At 43.6% G+C, this 10,000-nt stretch overlaps 1 protein-coding gene across 2 annotated transcripts; it reads left to right on the top strand.

The window, feature by feature from the left end:
• The first annotated feature begins 27 nt into the window (after positions 1-27).
• CUNH11orf54 (chromosome unknown C11orf54 homolog) lies at positions 28-9,952 on the top strand. 2 transcript variants are annotated; one of them, XM_042862637.1, is made up of 10 exons: positions 28-139; positions 1,117-1,260; positions 2,632-2,755; positions 3,760-3,858; positions 4,767-4,840; positions 5,661-5,762; positions 6,024-6,200; positions 6,925-7,074; positions 7,698-7,814; positions 9,518-9,952. In XM_042862637.1, exons 3-10 carry the CDS (start codon positions 2,698-2,700, stop codon positions 9,689-9,691), a joined length of 951 nt encoding a protein of 316 aa, XP_042718571.1. In that variant the 5' UTR covers positions 28-139; positions 1,117-1,260; positions 2,632-2,697; the 3' UTR covers positions 9,692-9,952. The 2 variants fall into 2 exon arrangements, with proteins under 2 accessions (XP_042718571.1, XP_042718570.1); XM_042862636.1 differs by lacking the exon at positions 1,117-1,260.
• The last annotated feature ends 48 nt before the right edge of the window (positions 9,953-10,000 follow it).

A 10,000-nucleotide genomic window follows, 5' to 3' on the forward strand; every position in this document is an offset into this window, starting at 1 on the left:
TCGCGCGGGATGAGGCGCGCCGTAAGGAGGGCGGGGCGGCAGGGAGGGTTGGTTCGTGCTGTGACCTGAAGCGCGCGCCGCCTCTGGGGTTTCCGTGCTGTTCTGCTCGCTGTGGGACTCCGCAGAGTTGCTCTTGCAGGTTTGGCTCCGGGGCTCTTTCTGCGCTCACCTAAATGGCCCAAATTTCCCTTCTTGCACCTACTCTGAGTTCGGCGGCATGTTGGCGCGGTCCGTCGCGGCTCGGCTCGGTTCTGCTCGGCGGCTCAGGCTGTGCCGTGCCCTCCGCCCGCAGCCTTCCCCCGCCGCTGCCTTGTCCGCCCGCCTCCTCCCGGCTGATGACCACGGCCGCAGCAGTCACGTCCCCCGGCGTTTTGCCTTTCTCTGCGTTACGGCTGATTTTCCCTTCTCTTGCTGGCTGCTGTCTCTACTTTGTCCTTAATACTTCTTCCCCCCTCACCCCAATGCGTTTTTATCCAGTTGTTAACTTCTCCTTTCCGGTTTCTGCCCTTCCGTGCCTGGAAAAGCAGAGCTGAAATGTCTTTACGTGCTTGTCGTTACTTTGCCATCCCGGACCTGTTCTTTGTGCGCCTTTCCCGTTTGTCACCCAGCAGCTCTTCTGACAGCATTAATGTCGCTCCATCACGGCCCATCCGAGCCTCCATGCCCCGCCGTGCTCTCCTCCCTCCCACCCCGCACCGACTCCCCTACAAGCGCTGTCCTCACGCCGCTGCTCACCGACCCGCTTCCTTCCCGCTTGGACCCGGTTGTAACGCCCGGAGCTTTTGGCGGCGTGTCGGGAGCTGAGCGCGCTTTTCTCCTTTACGCAGCCGGCGATGGTCGGGGTGTTGCGTCGGAGCCTACCTGGCTGATCTGCGTCCGAGTCCTGTCTCTGCCCTTTGCACAACGCCAGCTCTGTTTCAGGACTATTTCAGCCGGTGTCTCGAGGAGCCCAGCGTCCTCCTGGACCTGATTTACAACAACGCTGCTGGAGTTGTTCTCTCTCTGACTTAATTGCTCCTTTTTTCTCAGTGCACTCTTAAAAGCCCTGGGCTCTGCCTCGGTCCATCTGACAACAGGCACCACATCCAGCCTTTTCCTTTTCCTTGTCCTTCACAGTCAGAGAAGGGAGGATTACCCGTGGAAGTGGATAAGCCCAACTAAGATGGAAATCACTGGACATGGATAGCTTTCTGTCTTTCTCTACTGTCTGTGTATGGGAACTGCTGAGTCACGGCCTGAACCTCTGATTAATCACCTGAGGTGAGCCTTGAGTCAGCCAGAGGAGCACAGGTGAAGGCAATTCACCTGTGCTGCCGGAATGGGTGGAGCCAGGCTCCACCCCTCCTGGACCTATTTAAGAGCTGGCTACCAGAGGGGAAGGATCTCTTCTGGAGATCCTCTTCTTTTGGTATCTTCTGGTGAGCTCAACCAAAGGGTAAGCTCTTCTACTTATTCTCTTTTTGTGATCGTTGTCTGCTTTGCCTTACTCTCTTGATTATATTGCGATTATAACATCTTGATATCTATTGATTATGCATAATTATATTGTGATTATAACATCTTGGTTATACAGTCTGCTACAGGAGGAACCCCACGTTCCAAGGCTGACCTTTGAACTTGAAGACTTGTCTGACTGTTTTGTTCCCCCAATCCTTTTCTTTACTGTATTTTTTTTCCCTGTGAGAGGACAGTAGTTTTTTTTCCCACATACTTTTGACAATCATAAATGTCAGGAATTTATTTATTTAGACAGAAGCTAAAAGTATCTGTAAGTAGCTGTCACATCACAGTCCTTTCTACCAAAAGCTCTGTTAAATCTGAGAGTGCCATTAGGTTTCTTGCTTTTTCTTACAAGGCGTGAGACCCATTTTCTGTTTTATGCAGCAGGCTTGTGCTTAAGCAGTTAATGATTGGTGATGCTAGTTTGTATGTAGGTAGCATATAACCAGCTGCTTGTGCCCAGAGCTGGTAGTTTGTCCTCACAGCTGATTATGCTGTTGCATGGCTGACTGAAATATAGCTCATTTCAAAAGAAACTCCAGCATTTCTGTTCAGAACAAAGCTTTTTGTTAAGGGCTCTGTACTGATACAGAGCCCAATGCTGTAGAACTTGCTGCTGTTTTGTTTTTGTTTTTTTTTGCTTTGAGACATGCTACTGGCTTCTTCCCCTTTGGAAAGGGAAACACGTGCCAATAAGAAACTAGGAACCAAGGTTGAAAGTCTATAGTAGCCAATGCTGGAAAAGTAAACATTAAGGTAGCAAAGACACAGTGAGGCAATTGCTGTGCTTAGAAGAGCCTGGTTTTCTTCCAATGCAGCGTGGCTTCAGGCTTACAAAGGACAAGTAACTGACCTGTCCCCTGAATTAGATTCAGCATATTACACATTTTATCTGCACTGAGTTCGAAGTTTGAGGACTAGCATATGTGGTACTCTGAACCAGCTGTAGGGCTGGTAGGCACACCTTCTTCCAAAGCATGTGAGAAAGTGTTAATCTTGAAGCTGTCGTTTTTTCCCTCAATGGTGTAATAACAATTCTACTGTTGTCTATGTACTTTTGTGTGAATTTGGCAGATAAACTGCATGTTGAAAACAGTGTTTCAATCACTAAACCATTATCCTTGTTGACAGATCAGTCACTTTTGCAGTGTGTTATACTGTAATTTCTAACCTGAAGAAATCAGAACCAAACGGGCAATGGCAACGTTTCAAAAATTTGCTTTACATGTTCCAAGCCTGGAGGAGCTTGCTGGAGGTAAGTCATGTAACCTTTTAGAAACTGGAAATATGTTTTTCAAACTTTCCTTAGTGCTCCCAGCAAATCCTCTGTACAGTTAATGCATACAGCATGTTCTTGCTGTTGGCCCACTGGGATGTAAAGCCCTATTTTTCTGTACACTGTTAGTTCTGTAAAGCAAAGGATAATTCCCCCTCCAAAGCCCCGGGTGTCATTAGAGCATGTGAGCAATCTCTGTGTCTTTAATCTGCTGCATTTGCAGGTTTGTATGGGAGTTGTGAAAGTTTGACAATCGCAGGCTGAGGTTAATTACTCAGCTGGGATCACCTGCTCTCCTCTGCCTCCAGTATTTCTTTTGGAACTGCTCAGGACACACCTAGCAAGATGCAATATGGTCTTCTTCCTTGAGCTCAGCTGGTTCCTCTGCTGGTGACTGAGTTAGAAACAGACTGCGGGGAACAACTTATTTTTCCTTCCAAAGTCTTCACAAAATGCACTTAAAGCTTCTTGTTAAATACTGAACTTGTTTAAGTCAAAATCATCCCTGTTGTTGAGGTGCTTAGGCAGGATTTGGGCTTAAAAACACTGATACAGAACAAAAGAAAAAGTTCAGATTTGGGACTGCTCTGTTTGCTATTTGCTCTGTGTTGCCAGTGGCACTCGTCAGGATGTCTTCTCATGGACAGAAATGTGGCAGTGCATACCCTGCATGAGCAGGTGTAAAAACAAAAGCACTGCTGAATGTGGTTTAAGGTTATCCACGTTACTTAACTGGTGCTTTGTGAAATTCTTAGTTAATGTGGTAATTAGCAGTGCTCTGAACAAGCTCTTGCTGTTCTCTAAAGTTCTGTACAGCGACAGGCACTAACACTTCAGTCAATGGAGTTTCATAGGGTATCTGTGTATTCTTTAAAGTGTCTTGCTGAAGTGAAGGCTAGGCACAGGTTTCTGTTAGTTGTTTGTCAACCTCTCTGTAATTTTTCTTGCCAATAACTTTGCCGATACTTATTTTTTAATTATAGTTTTGCAGAAAGGACTTAAGGAAAACTTTGCTGATGCCCAAGTCTCTGTTGTAGACTGTCCTGATCTGACTCAGGAGCCTTTCAATTTTCCTGCTAAAGGTAACCTGGTGGTCTTGATTCTGCAGATCTCTTTAAAGCTATTAGAAGAGTTCAGGCTGTTTTTCAGGTGAAGAATTTGCATGATGGGAAAGCCACGCTTTATTCCTGCGTTTGCTTCCTAGTTGATGAATGAACAAGCACAAATAATCCAAGCTGTTGTTCTCTTCTTTTTCTTAATCTCTGTCTGCAGTTCTCACTTATTTCATACGCTTCAGTTACTGTGCTCAAAAGGTTTTGACATGGATAAATGTTTTAGATCCATGACAATCACTATCCAAACAAAAGGAGTCGTTCTTCCATTTGTTTAAGATTCCTGCCATCCACATATATAAGTTAAACTGTTACATTTTGTATTATATAAAATATATTTTATGTTATTTTGTGTGGGATTCATAGTCTTTGACATTACCTGTCTGGCAGACAGGTACCTCATCTGTGCTGGTCATGATTTCCCTCTATCATAAGTGTAGTGCAAGAAGCACCTTGGGAAGGTGTTTCATACCCAATATATGCCCAATGTCAGGTATGTGCCCAAATAAATGAGATGACTTGGGCACCCAACACTGCAGAAATTTCCCAAGTGGAGTCTCCCAGTGGGAGTGTCAGCTGTGTGTCAGCTCCATCTTACTGGAGAAACAGCAAATGGCAGCTGTTGCCCACAGTATTTTTGTTTTGTGCTTATTTTACAAATTGATGAGCATTAAATTCCTCTACTGTAAACCATTTTATGGCTTACAGTCCTTACATTTCTTAATAGTGCAGCATCTTATCTAAGCATGCTAGAGAAGTTGTGATCTCCGGGTGTGTTGGATGTTTGAGGAACTTGTTCTTTGCTGTGTTGGGCTGCATGCTGATCTAAGACTGTCGGGGAAAACACTGTACCAAATTAACTGTCTGTATTTTTCCAGGAATGTGTGGAAAGCCTAGAATAACAGAAGTGGGAGGTGTTCCATACCTCGTACCACTTGCACAGACAGACAAAGTGAGTTCTTGGTTTTGTTTTGTTTTTTTTTCCTGTAGCTATGGGATTTAAATTCCATAGCTTTTTTGTTAATAGAAAAGTTATTCCATAGCATTTGTTAATAGAAAAGCAGTATCTTGTCAAAATAAAATCAAAACCCAGGGCTAACAGATACTGCATGATTCCACTCGTGCAAGAGTTTTGCATGTTCTTTGATGTTGATTCTGATGTATATTAAACATTGACCACGTCAGAAGTCTTACACATCTTAGAGAAATATCGTATGCTGCTCCATGGTTCATCTTCTCTTGCCCACAAATACTGGACAGTATTGTAAGTTCATCATCTGTGACAGAAGCCATGGAAGGAACTAGAAGAGCTTGTCTGCACGTTTATAAGTGGCTTGTTGTGTGTCAGTGATTTCAAGTCATGCTTCTTAGTAACAATTGGCTGTATTTGTGTTTTCGAGTCAACAGTAGTTTGACATTTCTGTCCCTTCCCAAGAATACCATGTCTCCTTTCTGACACCCAGCCCCATCTGTCTTGTATGTTGTGTTTTTTATTTTATGCAAATATAGTTTTCAATAAAAGCAGTAGTTTGGTTTTTGGGTAAAATGGCAGGGGATCATACCCACAACCTTCCCTCTCAAAAAACCAGGTAGGGATGTATCCATTCTATTACTGTCAAATGTTGTGTTGTTTAGATTTGGGTGCTGTGTTCATCCTATCTGAAATACTAATGAGAATGTTGTGAATGCACCCAGGGTTACAGTGACAATTTGAGAATGACTACTCCACACCAGAGCACCACACCACAATCACACTTGTGTCTCTTTTGCAGGTTTATGATCTAAATACTGTTGCAAAAGACATAGAGCTTCCTGGAGCTTTTTTTCTTGGAGCTGGGGCTGTTTCATCTAGAGCTGTTGGTGTAAATGCTGAGGTCAGTAGCTATAAGTGTGATCGTTCTCAATGATTTAATCTCAGTACCAAAATAGTAAAGTGGTATCATGCTCAATGATTGCCGCTTAGAACAAATGGATCGCACAGTAAACACGTTTCATGCCAAAAGAGCATAAACCACATAGTCCAAAGATTATATACAAATATAAAAGTCCACAAAGTCCAAACTTCATATAGAGTTAGTTGTGTTCATTATACTGACTCATATTGTTATCGATTTGTTACATGTTCTTTGTCTCAGTTTATCCCTATTGCGCTAACTAAGAATGAAAAACAGCCTGCTGTAAATGGGAGCTACCTTGCTCGGATAAATCCTGCAGATAAACGATGCCTTCTGGAAAAGTACAGCAGTAAATACTCGGACTATGAATTTGGGCTGATGGCCAACCTTTATGCCAGCGAGGGCCAACCTGGTAAGGTGCGTATTTGGATCAGAGGTGACTTCTCTTGTAGAACCTTGTGGCTGAAGGGAAATTCATCTTTCAGTATTAAATCACATCTGTGTGATAATAGTAAAAGAGCAATTCCATGAAACAAGTATCCAGATGTGAGAAACCGTGGCTGGTGAATGAGTAGAATCGTTGGATACAGAGAGGAGTATAAAATGTTGAGGAATAAGTAACAGTTTAGTAAAACTTTTCCTTCATAAATCGTCCATTCAAATCCAGTCCAGACATACAGTGACTTAAGGTCATTGTACAGTGACTGACTTGTGCACAAATGATTTACAAAATCTTAGGTTTTTTTGTAGAAGCTTTACCCTCACCACAGCTGGCACGAAGCAGTGCTGGCAGAGCAGCCAAAAACCAGATTATTGCATGGAAACTGAGCAGTCTCTCTCTCCAAGAACTTATAACAGAGCTGAAGCCAGCTGATGGATAGAAGGGAGTTACCTATACAATTGTTTTATGTGTGAGTAACTGACTTGGTACCCTTCACAGGTAAAGCTAGTGTTGAACAGAGAGTCAGAAATAAAGTTGGATCCAGTACTGGAAGGATGTGGAACAGAAGTTCTGGGGGAAACTCATGCTTTGAAAAAGTAATCTTGGGTTATAAGTATGGGAGAGTTTCAGAACAGCTTTTGCAGACCTTTGCAGACTTGCTGTAGGAGACGGCAGTGATGAAATCACTTTATCCTCCAGGTTCTTGAAGTGAAAGCCAATGGAAGAACTGGGGAGCTTAACTTTGTGTCTTGTATAAGACGAACTTTAGAGAAACACTATGGAGAAAAGACAGTTGGGATGGGTGGTACATTTATCATTCAGAAGGGAAAAGCAAAAATTCACATTATGGTAAGTAGCTCTCAACTCATAATTTTTTTTTTTTTTAGTCCTTCTGAAAGCAGAATTATAAATCAACCTACAATTTCTTACTGTCTGGACTTTTTTTTGTATTCTTAAATTTGTATAAACTCTTAGGATAAGCACTGTATTAAAGTAAGAAGCGAATACTGCAAAATTGACGTAACAAAATTAATGATGCTGTGTAACTTGACTTCTTTCATCTTTTCTTCTGAAATCCGTGGGCAGCTAGAGAAGGAATTGTATGACAGTTGTAAAGTGGAATAAAATAAAATACAGTAACTGAGATGATACTTACAGAAAGCAATACACATTTATTTAAAAAAAAACAAAAAAAAAACAAAAAAACACACAAAAAAAAAAAACAACAACAGTTGAACTTCTAAAATACCAGGAGGAAAATCATCACTTCAGTAGTTGTCCCACAAGATATCTGCAATGAAAGAAGCAATATTCTGGTCACTTCCATTTCTGGCAGAAACAGAGTAATGGGCTTCTAAAAGGAAAGAACAAATGTGAACAGAATAGTGGGGAGGAGGAAGGTGAAGGAAAGTTGATAGAAGAAATGCCTTGATGTATCTTTATCTTACTTAAAGCTTTTGCTTTTACTGTAGCCTGCAGAATTTTCTACCTGTCCTCTGAACACTGATGAGGATTTGAATAACTGGCTCAACTTCTTTGAAATGAAGGCTCCGCTGATTTGTCAGCCAGTATTCGTTTCAAGAGATCCAGTGAGTCTTCTCCACATTTCTAAGTATAAACTGAGTCTTGTAATGAGTTTTGTTATGAATGTGACTTTCCCTTTAAGAACAGGAGTGTGTGCATACTGTCTTAAAGGCTTTCAGAGACGGTGTGATAAAATACCGGCTTCTCATTTCTTCATTGGTTTCAGTTGAGACTTGACCAACCAATTCTGGAATGCAGTGAGTGTTCATAGAGGATTTACCTCAGTGGTTCTGTTACAATTGCAATGTCCAAGTGTTTGCATCCCAAACCTATCAGCACAGTTTGCATTCACAGCTGGCCACATCAGGAAGAATGTCAAGAGCACGGCAGCTTGACCAGTCACATGCTCATGTTGTTCGCTTTCAGAGGAGCTGTCTTGGACAATACTGTGTCAAAATGTCTCCAGCATGAGTCTCAATTACAGATGCAAATTAAAGCCTGCAAATCCTCGTGCTGAAAAGATAGCTAGCATCTTTCACGAGCACTGAAATCAACAGCAAACGATTCAGGAAAGAAAACAATCTAGTTTCAAAAGCTGTTAAGATGTTCACCTTTAGGAAGACTTTGTTCAAAAGTGATCAGGAAATCATACATAAAAATGACTGTTTTGTAAGTAACAATGCAGTCATAAATAATAATTAGAAAAATAATTTTCCAGAGTTAAATGAAAGATGCTGTTGGCTTGAATGCTCTCAGTGGTGAGATGTTGTGTCTTGGCAACTTTTGGTTGTGTACATCTTCCCAGAATCTGTTGAACATTACTTGGAAAGCAGCCATAGACAGCTGACCTGTTCAGAACCAACATGACTTGTGTGGTGGATGCAGCTGGGTTATTCCTATGTGTATCCTCTGATACTCAACAGCATTCAGCAGAGGCTGTGTTTAGAAATACCTGAGTGTCATTACAGACACCGGTGGAAAGTGGTTTTTATCAGTGAACAAATTGTTCTGTTTCAAAAAAGCATAGAATGGTTTGGGTTGCAAAGGACCTTTAAGACCATCCAGTTCCCAACCCCTGCTGTGGCAGGATGACCACCCCCTAGATCAGACTTAAGGCCCCATCCAACCTGGCCTCGAGCACCTCCAGGGCTGGGGCACCCACAGCTCCCTGGGCAGCAGTGCCAGGGCTGCACCCCATTGAGGTGTCCAGAGCCTTCCCTTCTCCAAGCCAAGCATCCTCAGTTCCCTCAGCCTTTCTTCATGGGAGCTTTCCTATGGGATTCACTGCAAAGGGGTTCTATTCTCCAGAATGGCTTCCTTCCTCACTTTTGCCCAGGGAGGTGGTAGAGTCACCGTCCCTGCAGGTGCTCAAGAAACGTGTAGATGTGGCACTGAGGGACATGCTTTAGTGGTGTGGTAGTGATGGATGGCTCAGTGGTGGGGTGAGAGGACCTCGGAGATCTTGTCCAGCCTTAACGATCTATATTTGTAGTCTATGATTCACTGCTGTGATTGCTTGGTTGAATCCCAACTCAAAAAAAGGAAATCTCTGAGAGATGAACACCAAAAAGTTGATGTCTGGCAGAGTTTCTAAATTCTTTTCTCCACACTGTCCCGTGGCACGGATTCACACAGCTGCTCTTCATCTTTCTTAGCAGCTGCACAAACATCCCGCACCTTTTCAGCACCTAATGGCTGTAGCGTCCTTTGCGCTCGCTGCAAAGCCGTGACACCCCACACGTACTGAGGGCCCTTTCTCTGCCTGCAGGGCTGCGACCTGCGCCTGGAGCACACGCACTGCTTCAGCCATCACGGCGAGGGCGGCCATTACCACACGGACACCACGCCGGACGTGGTGCAGTACCTCGCCTACTTGGCGCCCGCCGAGCTGCTCTTCCGCATCGACCGGCCCAAGGAAACGCACAACGTGGGGCGGGAGTGAGCCGCCGGGAGGGGAGCTGAGCTTTTGCCTGAGTAAAACCGCTGATTTTTGTAACTCTTAATTATGCCAGTGATCAAAGCCAAGAGCAAACACGCCGAGCAATAAACTGCCAGCTTTTCGCGTCAATGGGGAAAACGGGAGTTGTAACCGAAGGGGCTACGGCTGAATTCACACAGAATCACAGAATCACCCGGGTTGGAAGGGACCTCAAGGATCATGTAGTTCCAATTTCAGTAAAACATTACTAATGCTGCACTCTGATCACTGATTGGTGGCTTTTCTGTGCGACTGTTTCGGTGATGTGGAACT

Source organism: Lagopus leucura, unplaced genomic scaffold (genome assembly GCF_019238085.1).
Source record: "Lagopus leucura isolate 7727_CA_CO unplaced genomic scaffold, USGS_WTPT01 Super-Scaffold_702, whole genome shotgun sequence".
In the NCBI taxonomy this organism is placed as follows: Eukaryota; Metazoa; Chordata; class Aves; order Galliformes; family Phasianidae; genus Lagopus; species Lagopus leucura.

Excerpts from the sequence above, each read along its gene's own strand:
- CUNH11orf54 (XM_042862637.1), top strand. The coding sequence starts at position 2,698 with ATGGCAACGTTTCAAAAATTTGCTTTACATGTTCCAAGCCTGGAGGAG. Across the intron at positions 5,763-6,023 it reads CTGTTGGTGTAAATGCTGAG|TTTATCCCTATTGCGCTAAC; the intron begins GTCAGTAGCTAT and ends TCTTTGTCTCAG. Across the intron at positions 7,815-9,517 it reads TATTCGTTTCAAGAGATCCA|GGCTGCGACCTGCGCCTGGA; the intron begins GTGAGTCTTCTC and ends CTCTGCCTGCAG.